The sequence below is a fragment of the Takifugu flavidus genome, chromosome 1, assembly GCF_003711565.1.
Source record: "Takifugu flavidus isolate HTHZ2018 chromosome 1, ASM371156v2, whole genome shotgun sequence".
Taxonomy (NCBI): domain Eukaryota; kingdom Metazoa; phylum Chordata; class Actinopteri; order Tetraodontiformes; family Tetraodontidae; genus Takifugu; species Takifugu flavidus.
In genome coordinates, this window is record NC_079520.1 from 22,155,724 (window position 1) to 22,173,085 (window position 17,362).

General features: G+C 43.3%; 1 protein-coding gene across 2 annotated transcripts in view; it reads right to left on the minus strand.

The window, feature by feature from the left end:
• The window catches only part of atp6v0a1b (ATPase H+ transporting V0 subunit a1b), a 31,465-nt gene extending 15,689 nt beyond the window's left edge, over window positions 1–15,776 (minus strand). For both annotated transcript variants that reach the window (XM_057056172.1, XM_057056162.1), the window contains exons 1-12: window positions 15,660–15,776; window positions 14,537–14,696; window positions 7,702–7,780; window positions 7,483–7,580; window positions 5,098–5,226; window positions 4,938–5,020; window positions 3,998–4,124; window positions 3,843–3,925; window positions 3,145–3,238; window positions 1,558–1,770; window positions 931–1,081; window positions 70–209 (exon numbers count right to left, since the gene is read on the minus strand). In XM_057056172.1, coding sequence (XP_056912152.1) covers window positions 70–209; window positions 931–1,081; window positions 1,558–1,770; window positions 3,145–3,238; window positions 3,843–3,925; window positions 3,998–4,124; window positions 4,938–5,020; window positions 5,098–5,226; window positions 7,483–7,580; window positions 7,702–7,780; window positions 14,537–14,653 — 1,314 coding nt within the window. In that variant the 5' untranslated portion in view covers window positions 14,654–14,696; window positions 15,660–15,776. The remainder of the gene's footprint in view (window positions 1–69; window positions 210–930; window positions 1,082–1,557; window positions 1,771–3,144; window positions 3,239–3,842; window positions 3,926–3,997; window positions 4,125–4,937; window positions 5,021–5,097; window positions 5,227–7,482; window positions 7,581–7,701; window positions 7,781–14,536; window positions 14,697–15,659) is intronic.
• Window positions 15,777–17,362: the final 1,586 nt, after the last annotated feature.

The following is a 17,362-nucleotide window of genomic DNA, read 5'->3' on the forward strand; positions in this document are numbered from 1 at the left end:
ACAACTAGCTATAATAGAGCAAGTTAAGTCAATGTAAAAAGTGCAAGACCTGGCAAGATGTACACTAACCTCATTGTCACTTTTCTGGGCAAGGAGACGACTCTCTCGGATGACCAGGTAGAGAGCACCACATGTCATCAGAAGACCATGTCCCATGTCACCAAACATCACAGCAAACAGGAAGGGGAATGTAATGATTGTATATGGAGCTGTAACAGGCACCATCACACAAGTTTTCAGGTCAGTTTAATGTCTAAAGTTAAAAAGATTGTGCAGTTTGACATGTAACATGAACAATAACATACTTTAAAGCATACCATCATATGCAGTACATGTTAAATTACAGTTGATGATTAAGTTTTAAATTGAACATTATGAAACAACTATTAATATATCAAAGTGGCAACATCATAATACTAAACAGAAAAAATATTTCTAAATAGAATGAGTCAGTTCCATCCCCTTGCTTTTAAATGCAGCTTGGTCAAAAAGAAGGGGATGGGGAGTTTGGGTTGATATGTTAGATACGGTACTTGCTATAGTTTGAATTGAAGTATCAATGGTTAGCACTGTTGCCTCATAGCAAGAAAGTTCTTGGTTTAAATACCCTGGGGCACCAGGGGTCCTTCTTTGCTGAGTTTGCATATTCTGCCTGTGCCTGGATTGTTTCTCTCCGGGTAGTCCTGCTTCCAAAGAGGTGTATTTCAGGGTTAGGTCAATTGGCAACTCTAAATTGTATTTAGGAGTGAAAGGTTGTTTGTTTTTCTATGTTGGGCCCATTATGAGCTTGTAAATTGTCTATGGTGTAGCCTTCACGACCCCACAAGGGGAAAGCAAGAGAAAATGGATGGGTGTGGTATTGGTGGTAATAGAAGAATTGGTATTCTTATTACTATCATTATAACATGCATTATAAGAAGATGTAATGACCTGGATTTATTTCCCGGTAGCTTCCAATACCATAAGCATCAACAATGTTCTGGAAGCCTGATGTAAACTTGTTGGTTTTGTTGAAAGTAGGTGGTGTTTGTTTGGTCTGCATCCTGTTAAGTATGGATGGCACTGTTGAGCCGCTCCTCTCCTGTCCAATTAAGACCATAATAATTAGTCACTTGGTGTATTGATGAATAAAGTACATAGTACAGAAATTTCAAGACATGTCAAATTAAAAGACAATTTGAAAATGTTTACTTTTATTCTCTGACTATTATCAACTATTATTACATCTAGAAAAGTTTTTAAATTTATACTCTTGGGGAGAACTATTAATTAATCTGGGAGGCAATTTCTTTCTCAAAGTAAGCAAAACCATGCAAGGTGGAGTTCAGACATTAAGTCAAGAATGTACACACAATGATGAATAGTCCTTCCACCATGCCATGAGTAACTATATATGAATGTACATGTTATCTGAAATCAAGATACAACAATGTCCTGAGGCAACCCATGATAGAACGTTGAAGGGAAAATATAATGAACTGCAGGTCAAATTAAAAAATTGCAAAAACAAATTAACAAAATGCAAAGAAAAGCACAAAATAAAAACAAAGAACTTACTGTGCCTCTGCGCAGTGCAAACTGTATGGAGTCCAGGTCTGAGACAGGACACCAGACTTCTGCAATCAGACACTTCTGGGTCACATCAATGTTGCAGAGGTTGAGTGTGTGGTAGATTGCCTTCATCTTCCTCACTTTGATAAACCAAACTCGCATTGTCTTGGAGGCAGCCTGCAGCACCCGCTGACGATGATCCTCTGTTTGGTTCAACACCTGCAAGAACAGTGTTAGCTTGCTTATTTTAAAATTCACCTTCTATCCTCCCCTAACTTTTTTTGTCTTGATGGTTATATCATCTTTTTGGTCATATATACCGGTAATATTTATAATATTTCTATATAATATAGATATTATATTTCACTGTCCCCAGCAGAATGTTCTAGGTTCAAAGGGACTTTTGTATGTTGAATTTGTATCTTCTGCCCATGTGGGTACCTATGGTGCAAGTAGGTAAAATACATTCATACACACACAAATAATGAGCAGATTGTAGAACAAGGAAGGATGGAAGTTGTATTCAAGGAAGACAACTCTGATCTCACTCTCTCCATCATGTGCCCTGATTCTGTAACCAGAAACATAGTTTATAATGTGCCGCCTCAATTAACAATTCTTTCACTGAGACTAATCCTCGACTACAAGATGAGCAAAGGCAGACAAACTTATTTGAAGGTATTTTTATTGACAGTAGTAAAGGTTTTGGAGGTAAGTCAAACTATGTGGAGAAATGAGCTGCATGACAGAGGACTGCACTCCCCAAGTACTATTTCTAATTTCTAATTTACATAATTTTGTAGTTAAATAATTTAGCTATATATGTATTGACAATATGCAGTGGCAAGATGGTGCTACAAAACAAATATTATCTGGCTCACCCCTACTAAAGAAAAGGTTTCTGCAGGAAAATAGATAGTACATGCAAACTGAGTGAAAGGCTCTATTGGAGTACAATTATGTATTGTGCACAGTTGGCAGTCTCAGAGAAGAACAAACTGCTCCAGCAGATTTTTTCCACTCCTAATAAGGGCAAACCTTGGGTCAACCACAACACAAGAGTACAAAGAAGGATTGATCAAACAACTCACAAAGATGGAAGAGAAAACTATGCAAATGTATCAAGAGTTCAGCAACTTCTTCCCAGTTCAAAACTTGTCTATTCTCATTTTTTATTTATTATTTCTGAAATGTTAAAATGCATTCAATAAACAGTGACTGACACCAATATCTTTATTTCTCCAAATATTTTTGACAAAATTATTTTTCTTGCAACTGTTACTTGAATTTCTTATGATGATGAGTATGCTGAAATTGTAGTTCTATTTATTTTTATCTTTATCAGTGTTCCTGCAATTGTTTTAGAAAGAGTTCACATAATAAATGGGAACTGTAACAAAAATTCTTAAAAAATTTTACTTATCACAAAGCAAATCTATAAACAGAAAAATCATTAGATAATATATTAGATTTTAAGAAAAACAGCTAGAATAGAATTAGAAAAGGAACTGAAATGAGGACAAATACTTTACCCAAACCAATGTGGCAATCTAATTAGTGGACAGATCTTACTGTGGTAATAAAAAAAATTACCATCTGCAGGTCATCAATGCGACTATTTACTCCAGCCAGCATCTCCTTCCTTTCCTGTGGGGTCTCAGGACACGGGTATAAGGATGCTCGAAACCTGGAGAAATAAAAACAATTAACTAGCAACATACAACATTCAGTTCTTGTTTTTTTCATAAAAGCATATTTTTCAATTTTTCATCTCAATACATCTTTTTAATTAGGTTCTATATGATTGACATACAGCAAATAGATCCACCTGTCCATCTACCACGTTATCCCTTATCCCAGCAGATAGTTTTGTGCGTGTGTGTGTGTGTGTGTGTGTGTGTGTGTGTTGGGCAGATACTCAAATAGAATAAAAACTCAACTAAATATCACTGTATAAATATCACATAAGGTTCTGGGTTTAAAGGGACTTTTCTGGTGGCATTTGTATCCTTGCCCGTGGGGAGTTTTTCCCAGGTACTTCAACTTTCCCCCACAGTGCATAAACGTGTCTTTGGGAGGTGAATTGGACAATCTAAATGTGAAGGTATGATTGGCCTACATTGAGCTAAATTAAGCTCCCCCATTCTGTGAAAAGGGGTAGAAGGAGGAATGGCATAATTTTGTCAATCTGAGTAACTTAAATAAAAAACAAGGAAAAAACAACACATAGGTTCCTTTTGACTGTAAATGTTTCCCCAAGACATTTCAACTGAATAACACCAAGCACTGACCCTTCACATATCTTTTTCACCCTGTTCTTCAATTGGTCGCCTTGGAAAAAGATTATGAAGACTGATTTGTGAACTTGATCTCCCTGTTGGAAAAGAGAATTTCTTTAAAAACCTACATTGGCACCCATGCACGTGGATTAACGTGAATATCTAACCGTTGTAGGGTCCTCCAGAGGGTCCTCAATTTCTGCTTTCCTTAAGAAAACATTACCCCGACACACTCTCCATAGCATTCTCTCAAATGTTGGAATCCTCTCCCTGCTGATCACACCTGCAACAAACCTGCACAACAAAGTAGGAAACACAAAAGAAAAACACAGAACTATTAAAATAAAATAGAAGAAAATATTTATAATTGTATGTATATTCATCCAATGTGTTTGTACATCTGCAAAAGTCTTGCAAACATGAACCTAGAAGCACCCTGTAGAGGGATCTCTAAGAATATGTGGTGGATGGAGTCTTATTAATGGCTATACTACAGTTCCTGGATAGAATTACTAGGAACAGCCAGGTGGGGAGGTGGGGACAGGTTCATGGTTTTTGTCTCTACTTTTTGCAGCTGATTCTGTCATTTTGGTTTCATTGAATATTGAACTGCAGCTCTAGCTGGACAGTTTGTAGCTCAATGTGAATTGGCTGGGATGATCGGTGTTTAGAGTTCAAGTATCGCTTGTTCAGGAGTGACGTTAAAATGGATTGCGAGATTGAGAGACAGACTGAGGAAGCATCTGCAGTACTGCAGCAGTTCATTGTGCTCAAGAGAGAACTGGGTCAGAAGCCAAGGCTCTCTGTTTATGTCAGTCTCTGATCCAGCCATCATTATCATGAGCCCTAGGAAAGTAACAAAAGGACAGGATTGTGAATGCCGATGGCAGAATTTAGTATACTAAGCAAATATTTATATGTACATAAATACTATTTGTGCGATTTTGTTCATCAGAGAAAATCAATATATTATGTATAATTGATGTGATTTCATTTTTGAGTGATTCTAATCGTATCACTACATTTGCTGGAAAAAGAAATGCATTTAAAAAATAGACATTTTTAAAGAGACTACAAATTTCTTTTTAATGACTCATCATGGTTTACCCCAGTCTAAGCGGGGCCCCACGCCCTGCCTCATTGCCTTCCATCAGGGCTGATGACTCCTCCAGCAGGTTGGGATCCTCCATCTGTCAGATATGAAAACCTCTGTTACAAACCTTTACTTTAACCCTTTTCCTGATATGTATATCAGAGATGATCAAACCTCATCAAAGAATTGTTGTGTTCGACGAAGGATGTGCTTTAGCTCTGTAAGCTCAAGGAAGTTCTTCTTCAGGGCTTCCTGATTGGTGTTGATTTCTTTCAATTCATTCTCCAGCTTCTCAAATGTGGCCTGCCACCCAAGAGATTTGTTGTTTACTATTCAATTATGCATCTGCATTTAAAAAGTTTGGGCATTTGTCAACAAGTGTGCACACTAGATGGAGTGCAGATGCTTGTTCAAGCAGATGTTTGAGGTTCTGACAGTGCAATATTATTTCTCCTGAAGACACAGATACTTTTACTGTTGCTGGGTGAACACCTTACAAAACTCTGCCTCCTCTGCTCAAGTCTTCTTTTGTCCATTTCATGACCATTCTTGGACATAACCTTATTGTGACCATATGAATTCATATGTCTTGGGGCTTTGGCTTTACCTGTCAAAGTGAATTACTGAAAGGCAATATAGTCATACAAAAAGGTAGCATTTGCCAACTCTCAGTTGCAAAAATGCTTCTTCCCTCTTTAGATCAGAATCCATATGTTCATTTTGATTCTGGTCTAGGCTCTGGCTGGGGGGCACACAAATACAACTTATCATCCAGTTACACCTGCAGCTTTGCTCATTTCCAATCAAGTCATTGTGTATGCAGCACTAAATCACGCCCTCTTTGCAAAATTGTTTTACACTGCTTTCACACTGAAAATTAACACGTTGATGCAGGATTTTCTAATGCAGGTCAACATGTCTTTGCTTGACATTTGGGCATTTTCACATTGCCAGCAGTCACGGGTCTGATCCTCCCGTTTAAAGGCGCACAGCTTTTTTAGTCCTCCCTCTCATACGTCATCACGTCAACATCATCATCATTACATCTTTGTGTGTGCCGGAACATGATGCCACAAGCATGAATGATGTTAGCTGGTCAATGGTCAGCTTTGTTGTTTCATCCTTTGCAATTCTGGCACTTTTACAAAGTTTAAAAGCTAAGCACAGATTGAACACTGTCTGAGCATTACTGCAAAGTTGTAACTTTCACAGAAATTTTACAATTTTGTCCTTTTTTTTGTTCCAGTGATACGGTTACTAAGTGAAGGAGTAATTCCCGTAGTATTTGCTTAAATTTTTTTTCCTGAAAATAATTTTTTGTTAGCAAATAATGTGTCTGTGTGTCTTAAATTCCATTTTTTGTTCTAAGTCAGTTCTATGTTTCGGCACCTGGAGAGCTGGAGATGCTCAGGAGTTTTAGCCCTTGCTAAGTGGCTGTATGGCTACTCATTTGCAAAATGTATAAGGTCACTCACTGCATCTCAGCCTGGTAATTCTGTGGCAATACTAACAACACAGTGCCTGACATTTGCCACCAAATTTCTTCTTCTCTGCAGAAGCTGAGCAGTTCACAGACCTCCTGATTTTGCCAATGTGCTGCCATAATTTTAAAAAATCGCGCTTAAGTGCTTCCATAAAAGATCGGTTAGCTACACATTTGATTTTTTTTTGACTGAAAAAATGGGGCAAAATTCTTTGACCTATTTTCCAAGCTCTGCCTCAGAGAACACAGCAGCCTTTTGTTCCTGATTACAGGTTTTGCCTCGTAGATTTTGCCTTTTGGGTTTCCTGATTCTACATCTGCCTGGTGCAGCATTAATCACTCCTGTCATCCCACCGCTGAGAGGAATGTTCTCAGACCTTCTGACAAATTCAAAGTTTTGCTTCATGCAACCTACAGGCTCCATTACTCCCCTCCAGTCCTCAGCACCATTGACCTGCTTTCTGCCTACTCAACCTGTTTGTTGCCAACCTGCTAGCTGTTATCTCTGCTGAGTTCTGGAAAAATGCTGTGCCTTTATTCCCTTTATTGACATAGCAATAACTTTATAGTTTACAGTTAAAGGCTGTCCTCCACATGTTGGTTCCTAGAGCCAACACAAACTTGGGTAGAAAAGCCTTTAGATATGCTGCTCCATGGTCATGGAATGAGTTAAAGAAGGATCTGAGGCTACCTGAACTGATCACTTTGGGGGAATTTCGGTCCATTTTAAAGGATCGCCAGACGGCTTCTTTTGGGCATTGTACCTGTTTTTAAATTGTCTTATTATTGAAACGATTTAAATTATATTGAACTATCAGGTGTTCTACCATTTTATCGTTGTTGTATGTATAGATTTAACTTTAACTCATGGCCCGGTCGCTCTTGAAAAAGAGATTTTAATCTCAATGAGTCTTTTACCTGGTTAAAAAAAGGATTCAGTGAATAGAATGACCAATTAAAAGTGCTCCAGACTACATATAAACACACTCTTACTATTGTGCAAGTCTTGAATTGAAGCTACCTTGCCCATTGGCCTACTATGTACTTCAACAGTAACAGTAAGAGTAGTAGATTACCTCTAGATCAATCATGTCCCGGGGAAAAGGCACCTCCGGGTTTTCTCCGGTGTCCACCGTCGGGATGTTGGCTTTCTTGATTTCCTTTTCTACAAATCCTGTTCAACAGAAATATATCACAATATATGTATTTCTGCAGTGCAGTGAAACCAATTTTATTTAATTTTTGGGGAGGAGAGGAAGAAAAGCAAAGTGCACATACATGTAGACATTACTTACTCAATTTCCTGTCCATCTCCTCACATCTCCTCACTTCATTCACAAATTTACGCTGAAAGACGTTTACATCTGGATTCAACTGTGGATAGAAATAAGGTTAACATTTGAGCTAAGTTACAATGTCACATCAACAGCTAAGTAAATACTTCAGGCAACAATTTGTATCATGTGAACTGCTCACTAAGAGTTACAATCCCAAAAACCTTACTTAAAGGAACAAGCTGACCTTTAATCATATGGTCATACTGTATATTATATTCACAAGTGTGAGAACTTTATCTCTATCTACAGCAAATTAGATCATTTTATTGTATTATATTATATCAGCTCTGCTCTATGAGCAAAATGAACTCCATAAACAACATGTCTTCCTTGGGCAAGGAAGAGATTTACTTATATATAAATGCCTCCTTCCTTCAGACTCAGGTCCTCTATCAGAGGCCTGGGAGTCTGAGGGTTCTGTGCAGGATCTTAGCTGTTGCTAGGACTGCGCTCTTCTGGACAGAGATCTCTGATGTGGTTCCTGGTATCTGTTGGAGCCATCTACTCAGGTTGGGTGTTACTGCCCCTAGTGTCCCAATCACTACTGGGACCACTGTTGCCTTCATGCCCCACATTCTCTCCATCTCCTCCTTCAGCCATTGGTACTTCTCCAGCTTCTCGTGTTCCTTCTTCCTGATGTTGCTATCACTTGGGATTGCTACATCTATCACCACCACTGTCTTCTGGTGTTTATCCACCACCACTATGTCAGGCTGGTTGGCCACCACCATCTTGTCAGTCTGGATCTGGAAGTCCCACAGGATCTTGGCCTGCTTGTTCTCCAGCACTTTCCGGGGTGTCTCCCACTTGGACCCTGGGACATCCAGTCCATGGGGGCCATCTTCTTGATGTACTCTTGGAGGCTTGTTGTTTCCTCCTGGACAGTAGTTTGGACACTTACTAGTCCTCGGCCCCCTTTCTTTCGCTTTGTGTACAGCCTCAGGACACTGGACTTAGGGTGAAACCTTCTGTGCATGGTGAGGAGCTTCCTTGTCTTGATGGCAGTGGCTTGTATCTCTTCCAGTGGCCAGGCTATTATGCCAGCAGGGTATCTGATTACTGGCAAGGTGTAGGTGTTTATGGCCTGGATCTTATGCTTACTTATGCTTATGATTCTGAATATCTGGACTTGTCCAGTGACTGCAGTGAAAGGGCAGCTGACAACACAGGAAAGTCTGTGTGACAGCTTGGAGAGACAGCTGACTGGAGGGAATAGACCCCAATGGGGCTGTCATGGGCTAGCTACCCATGCCGGCAGTCTCCGACGCTGTGTCAGCTTGTTGGAGGCACCCGCCAAGTGCTACAGAAAATCAACAAAGGAACATACCCCCAGAGCCTGTGAGAGCGGGGGCGCAAGATGGCTCAGTGATTGACAACACGGTTGCAGACCCAAGAATGGAAACAACTTTGAGCAAGAACATTACACATGAGAGATCTACAACAGCAGCAGGCCAAGCACTTCAGGTGTGCCTCTGTGGCTGGAACAAAATAACAACAGCCAGGAGCCTGAAAATCCACCAAGGAAATGCTGGTGGAGGAACCCACAGTCACAGAGACCTCCTAGAGAAAAGACCCTAGAGCACAGATCAAGGGTGAAATGGCCCAAAGCTGTTGAAAAGCAAGAGTGGGAAACTGTCAACAACGACCTGACAAATATCCTGGAGCAGCAGGTAGGAAAGGTGGAGGTTAAGCTGGAAAGGATGGGTAACATCATTTATCACTATGGAGTAGAGCGCTTTGGAGTTCAGCTAAGGAGAAGTGGCGAAGCAACGACTGTGCCAGCCAAATCAAGGAGGCAGCAGGAGATTGAGATACTGGTGAAAGAGCGAAGGCAGCTGAGGAAACAATGGAAAAAAGCATCGGATGCTGAGAGAGAGGGTCTTCAGCTTCTTCAAGGAGAGAGCAAATCTCGTTTGGCAACCTTGCGGAATGCTGAGAACTTGAGGAAGCTTCGTAAGAAGGAACACACAAGAACTCAGTTCTTTAAAAATCCCTTCAAGTTTGTAAAAGACCTCTTCCCTCCGGAAAAAAGTGGAACACCGAAGGCCACAAGGCAGGAAGTGGAAGAATACATGGAAAAGGTCCACCAGGACACAAAAAGGCACGAACAGCTAACTATTCCATATGATATCCCACCTATTCAACCTCCTGAAGTCAACTTGGAGACTGGTCCTCCAAAATGGAAGGAAGTAGAGGAGACAATAAGGCAGGCAAGGTCAGCATCGGCCCCTGGGCCGAATGGAGTACCATATAAGCTTTACAAGAACGCACCAGATGTCTTGCGTTATCTTTGGAGGCTAATGAGGGTCGTGTGTCAGAAGGGACTAATACCTAAGGCATGGCGAAGGGCTGGAGGTGTGCTAATTCCCAAGGAGAAGGATGCGACAGCTATTAGTCAATTACGGCCAATCTGCCTTCTCAACGTTGAGGGGAGAATCTTTTTCAGCGTAATAGCAAAGAGACTGTCCAGCTACCTGGAAAAGAATAGGTACATTGATACATCTGTACAGAAGGCTGGCACTCCTGAGTTCTCTGGTTGCTTAGAGAATACCAGTATGATTTGGTATCAGATACAAGCAGCGAAGAGGGATAAAACAGACCTCCACGTCATTTTTCTTGACCTAGCCAGTTCCTCATAACCTCCTTTGGGAATCCTTCCACTTCTTTCATGTTCCATCATCTATCACTTCTCTGGTAAAGGCCTATTTTACAGACTTGCAACTGTTTTACTACAGGTAAGTACATAACATCATGGCAGCAGGTAGAGGTAGGCATAATGGCAGGCTGTATAATATAACCCCTGGCCTTTACAATGGCCATGGAGATCATCATCAGGGCTTCAAGGTGGGTGGTGGGGGGTGAGCAGACTACAGATGGAATCCGCCTTCCACCTATTCGAGCATACATGGATGACATGACCACTTTGACCACTACGGCAGCATGTACCAGACGACTACTTGGGAAACTGCAGGAGAACATCAAGTGGGCCCAGATGAAAATAAAACCCAGCAAATACAGAAGCATCTCAATAGTCAAGGGTGAACTGAAAAATGTGAAGTTCTTCATTGGTGATGACCCAATACCAACGGTGTCTGAACAGCCAGTCAAAAGCCTGGGCAAATGGTATAATGCAAGTCTCTAGGATAAAGACCAAGTGCAGCATCTAAAGCAGGACACTACCAATAGCCTTGAAATCATCAACAAGACCCCGCTACCAGGGAAGCTTAAACTATAGTGCTTGCAGTTTGGACTTCTTCCTCGGGTGATGTGGCCACACACTATGTATGAGGTCCCAATGACAACCTTGGAGAAGATTGAACGAACTGTGACATCATATGTCAAGAAATGGCTCGGTCCCACGCTGTTTGACTAACATCAGCCTCTATGGCAAAGGGGTTCTTGAACTACCCATCACAAGTCTCACCGAAGAATACAAATGTTCTAAGGTGAGACTCCAGATGACGCTAAAGGATTCCACCTCTGGTAACTGGACGGAAGTGGGCACCAGCTGAAGCGGTGCAGCATGCTGTATCAGCTCTAGGGCACAATGACATAGTGGGGCATGTCCAACGGGGAAGAGGAGGCTTTGGTCTTGCACCAAGTAAACCAACAAGGCAACAACATCAGAGAGGAGGAGAATGGTGGTTACGGAGGTGCGTCGACAAGAGGAAGCTGAAAGAAGTGCAAAAGCTGTCTCACTTGCTAAGCAGGGACAATGGATAACTGGAATGGCCTTGAGAGGAGAAAAATCGGCTGGAGGGACCTCTGGGAAATGGAGGCAAACAACATCAGCTTTATCATGATGTGCTCCCATCCCCAAAGACTCTACACCAGTGGTATGGGGAAGACCCAACCTGTGTCCTCTGCCCAACTTCAGCGACTCTTAAGCACATACTGACTGGTTGTAAAACTAGTCTTACACAAGGTCGCTACACTTGGAGGCACAATCAAGTTCTTAAGAGTTTGGCAGCTGCTCTGGAAAGAAAGAGGGCATTCATCAACTCATTACCCTCCAGTGCATTCAGGTCTAGCAAGGCACCAACATTTGTTCAAGAGGGCCAAAAAAAGCCAAGCTCTCTTCCAGTCAGATCTGAAGAAGGACAGTTAGCCATGGCTCGGGACTGGAAGATGCTTGTTGATATTGGCCAGCAGTTAACTGGAGATCGCAGCCACAACCCTTAGGCCAGACTTGATCCTTTGGTCTTCTTCGCTGAAGTCTGTATACATCATAGAACTTACAGTTCCTTGGGAGAGTTCAGCAGAAGGGGCCTACGAGCGCAAGAAATTGCGCGACACAGAGCTGGCTGCAGAGGCACAACGGCGAGGATGGAATCCAAGAGTCTATCCGGTTGAAGTCGGATGCAGAGGGTTTGTGGCTTCTTCCTTTATCAAGTTGCTAAAGGATCTTGGCGTCTGTGGGCAGGCCCTGCAGCAGACGATAAGATCAGTCTCTGAAGTGGCTGAAAGAAGCAGTCAGTGGATATGGATCAAACGGAAGGACCCTTGCTGGGCTCATGGAACATCAATATAAACAATTTCAGGTATGCAGCCAGCGCAGGTGCTGGCCACTGGAGGTATACGGCCAGCGTAGGTGCTGGTTCAGGGAGTTGGACGCCCCTGCCTTGCAGAGCCCCATGGGCTATCCCATATCATTGGCAAACAGCTGAAACTGGTTTCACCCCGTTTTGCTCCTGCCCACTGTGTGACCAGGTTGACGTATGACTGGGCAAGGGACACAAGTTTCAGGCTTTTTCAGCCTGTAGCTGGCCACCTTTGAGGAGAGTGTCCAGTATTTAAAAGGCCGAAACACCTGATGAGTCAAAGGGCATAATGCTGATGTGTCCAGAAAGTTAAATCTTTCCAAGGTCATACGTATTCCCCCCCTTTCACAACAAGGTATACCTCATGTGAGTGCGTACCATCTAGTGGCACAATGGATGTTTCTAACAACTCATCCAGTGTTCACTGATTCTTACCATTCAGCTGACTTTTCAGGACCTGTCTTAACCTCTGTATGTATTTGGCTGTGGCTGACCTCCTAGATGCCACCTCATGGTTACCATTTGCCTGAGGGATCCCCAAGTATTTGTAAATGTCCTGCACATCTGTGATGTTCCTTTCAGGTAGGTCAACCCCATCAGTTGCGATCACCTTTCCTCTTCTAGATACCATCCTCCCACATTTATCTAGCCCGAATGACATCCCGATGTCCTTGCTGTAGATCCTAGTGAGGTGACTCAGAGAGTCGATGTCACGCTCGTTCTTGGCATACAGCTTGATGTCATCCATGTAGAGGAGGTGGCTGATGGTTGTTCCACTTCGGAATTGGTATCCATAGCCACTCTTGGTGATGATCTGGTGATGATCTGGCTGAGGGGGTTTAGGCCTGTGCAGAACAGCAGGGGGGACAAAGCATCTCCTTGATATATGCCATATCTGATGCTCACCCGCACAATTGGCTTTGAGTTGGCCTCCAGAGTCATGTTCCACAGCTTCAGTGAGTGTCCTGTTGATGTTATACAGCTTTAGGCACTCTAGTATCCATGTGTGCGGCATTGAGTCATAGGCTTTCTTGTAATCAATCCAGGCAGTGCACAGGTTGGTGTGCCGTGTCCTACAGTCCTGGGCGATTGCCCTGTTGACCAGTTGCTGGTGTTTGGCACCTCTGGTGTTGTTCCCTATGCCTTTCTGTGCTTTGCTCATGTATTGATCCATGTGCCTGCTGACCTTAGCTGCTATGATGCCTGATAGGAGCTTCCATGTGGTTATGGGCCGGTAGTTGGATGGTATTGTGCCCTTCTGGGGGTCCTTCATTATGAGGATTGTCCAGCCTTGGGTTAGCCACTCTGGGTGGTCCCCTGATGTTAGCAGCTGGTTCATCTGTGCTGCCAAGCGTTCATGGAGTGCAGTCAGCTTCTTAATCCAGTAGGCATGGATCTTACCGGGCCCTGGTGCTGTCCAGCTCTTCATTTTGGACACTCTTGTTTGGATGTCTGCTAAGGTGATGACTACTGGGTCTCGTTCTGGGAGTTGGCTGTGCTCAGCTTGTAGGTCTTGCAGCCATTGGCCAGTAGTGTTGTGTGTTGCCTCTTTCTCCCAGATACTCTTCCAGTATTGTTCCGTCTCAGCCCTGTGGGGGGGGGGGGGGGGGGGGGAATCTGTTGTCATCTTGTTGCCCTGCCATTGAGAGTAGACATTTGGTGGAGAACACCCTGTTTATCCTCCTTGCCTCTACTTCTCTTGTGTACCTCTTTGGTCGGGTAGCCAGGGCTGTTAGCCTTTGCTTAGCAGTCTCAAGTGCCTCAGGTATCGACAGTTTGTTATACTTCTTGGGCCGCTCTGTCCTTGGATTCACGCCTCTACTCAGCTCTGTTAGGAGGCTGACTTCTCTCCGTGTTGCCATGATTTTTGCCTCTAGCCTTCTCCTTCATGGGGCCATTTGCTCCTTATGGCTATTCATATGTGTGTGTGTGTGTGTGTGTGTGTGTGTGTGTGTGTGTGTGTATGTGTGTGTGTGTATGTTGTGTGTGTGTGTGTGTGTATATGTTATATGTGTGTGTGTGTGTATATGTTATATGTGTGTGTGTGTATATATGTTATGTGTGTGTGTGTATATATGTTATGTGTGTGTGTGTGTGTGTGAGTGAGTGGGTGTATATAATAACATAAATTTAGAAATTTAGTTATATAAAATATAACACTATAAATTTAAAGAGCTAGAAACAATGTGTGAGTGCAAGTTCAAACCCAAGTCAGACATGCCACCAATAACCACTTCTGTATTCCTACTTACATCTCTGAACTGGACCATGCCTAGTTCTCCCAGCTCACTGACGCAGCAGTAGGCAGCCTCTGACTGCAGAAAGAGCTGGGCCAGGGTCATCTCCTCACTTCGGAATAACTCCCCCATGATGAGAATCGCAGCAGAACTCAATTACAAAGAAACACTCCACCTATGGCAAAGATTAACATTGTTTAAATAACAAATTTATTTTCTTATACAGATTGTTTTCTTATAGTACCATAGCTAGCACTTATAAACACTGAAACCTACTCATTTATTTATCCAATGTTCCCTTAATAACTGAGAATTGAGTATTGTGTAATGCAAATAGGTAAATCTTAAAGTAATTAAGAGAAGCATCTGTTGTTAAATACAATAATAAACTATGTTTGTGTAAGCCTGACCAAATTAAAAATGAAAACACACGAGCTGACATTTTCTCTCAGGAGCAGTCAGAACACCCGTAAAAGAAGCATTGGTTTGTAAAGGTATTAAACTACAGATTGTAATGAGCTAACGTAAGCCAGCAAAGCAAATTCCGATATGAATTAAGCAAAATTTTTCCTATGGACTTGTAACTATTTCTATTTTGATTTGTATTATATAACGTTTTCTATTACCCTAGAAATCTGTATTCACTAATGTGAGATCACAGATTTGCTTGTTTCAAATCATTCTCGTCCAGCCTACTCCTCCACTAGCCTACAAGAGGCTGGAAAATCCTGCTATACTGGGCACTGATGCTCTAGACGCATCTGCTTCGCTGCAGAAATCTTTGCCCTTCACTGCTCAAGGACGGTTCTTCGGCCATCATCAATCGACCGCAAAATATATTTTACATACCAATAAAAGCCATTAATCGCACATCTAACAACTGCGATTGATTACTTTTCCATCATGCATTAAGATTTAACATGACTGGGCAGCGTATAAGGATAAATTAAAAACGGCATCAGGCTGCAGAGGCCTTGACAACGTCCGGCTTTTATTCATCAGACCCGAATTTAGCACCAATAAAAACACGGCAGAAATCGCACGAGGAAATATTAGTTTAGATCACAAACAAATAATCCGATACACTGACTGAGCTTCGTTTATATATTAATGAATTTCAACTGATAGGTTCACTCACCGACGTCACCTGCAGCTACGCTTTCATAAACCCCCGGATGCCAGATGATGTGCGCCACTGGAGAGTGTCAAGTTACATAAAGTTAGCCGGAACCTCCGTAGAAAAATGGTATTACACTGTAAAAGCACAAATTATAAACGGAAACCAAATTACATAGGTAAAGATTTAACGCGATCAAACGACCGCTTAAAATTTAGAATTAAATTATGAAATACTATGAAATATTAGCAAGGATGAATATGTATCTGAAAATGACATGTTGTGGCGGACACATAGGGGTGTATCTCACACCCAGGTGATGGGCGTGGTTAGCCCTTGATTAGACGCACTGTTCGAAGCGCCATTTAGTATTGTCTGGTGGATGCGGAATAAAGACGTCCAAACCATCTGCTCTGTCCGAGTCTTTCCTCGTCCTGCCACATTGGTGACCCCGTTTTGAACATGTTCGAGGCAGCAGACGATAGTATCTCCTCTTTGGTCACGTCGCCCCGACACACGCAGCCAGCTAGCTTCACCGCGTCCGTGAAGCTTCCCGACTTCTGGCAGAGTGACCCGGCTCCGTGGTTCCAGCATGTCGAAGCGCTGTTCCACCTGCAAGGAGTCACCAAGGACTACTCCAAATATTATTTGGTGGTCGCGGATCTGGACCAGCAATCCACTCGCCGCATCTTGCAGCTGCTGCGGGACCTGCCGCCGCGCGGCAAGTACGCAGCGATCAAAGGGCTCCTGCTCCAGAGGTACAGCCAGTCCGCCGCAGAAAGGGTGGACAAACTACTTTCCCTGCCGGGATTAGGCGACGGTTCGGCGATGGACCTTATGGACAGCATGCTGTCGTTGCTGGGCTCCGACGAGGGCGGGTTCCTTCCCGCACATTTTCCTGCGCCAACTTCCACATCCGGTCCGGGCGGCCTTGGCGAACTCCCCGAGTTTGGTTGCAGGTGATTTTCGTGGTTTAGCTGAGGAAGCGGATCGTGTGTTGCTGACTGCTAGGAGGACCTCCGTGCAGAGTGTGTTGGCGGATTCCCGGCAGCTGGTACCAGAGGACACAGACCAGGCGATGGTGGCTGGAGTTTCCTCCGGGGGAGGAAGAGTGACCTGTGTTTTTTCCACCAGCGTTTTGGCCACAAGGCCCGGCGCTGCGTTCCTCCATGTGCGTTCGAGACACAGGGAAACGCCAGGGCCAGCGCTCAGTAGGAGCTGTGGGTGCTGGTGAACAAGAGGAGCTGCTGTTTGTCAAAGACACCCTGTCAGGCCAGCGGTTCCTGGTGGATTCTGGCTTCTAGAAAAGCCTCCTCCCTCCAAGCGGCACAAACCTGTCATCCTCGGGCGCAGGCCCCCAACTGACTGCTGCTAATGGTTCCTCTATTGAGACATTTGGTACCAGGTCGGTGACTGTTTGTTTTTCTGGATGCAGTTTCACATGGGACTTTGTGTTAGCCTCCATTACTGTTCCCATCATAGGTGCAGATTTTCTGTGTTCTCATGGTCTGCTAGTGGATGTTGCTAACCGACATCTGATCGATGCTGTGCCTTTTGCCACCTTTCCATGTCTGACGGGGAGACCTGGGCCGCTGGCACTTGCCAGTTTTGCTGCCGTGGGCAATGTTTTTCAGCGATTGCTTGGTGATTTTCCGTCGCTTACTACGCCCGCGTTTTCCACGGCCGTCACGAAGCACGGGGTGGAGCACTTCATTCCCACCGCA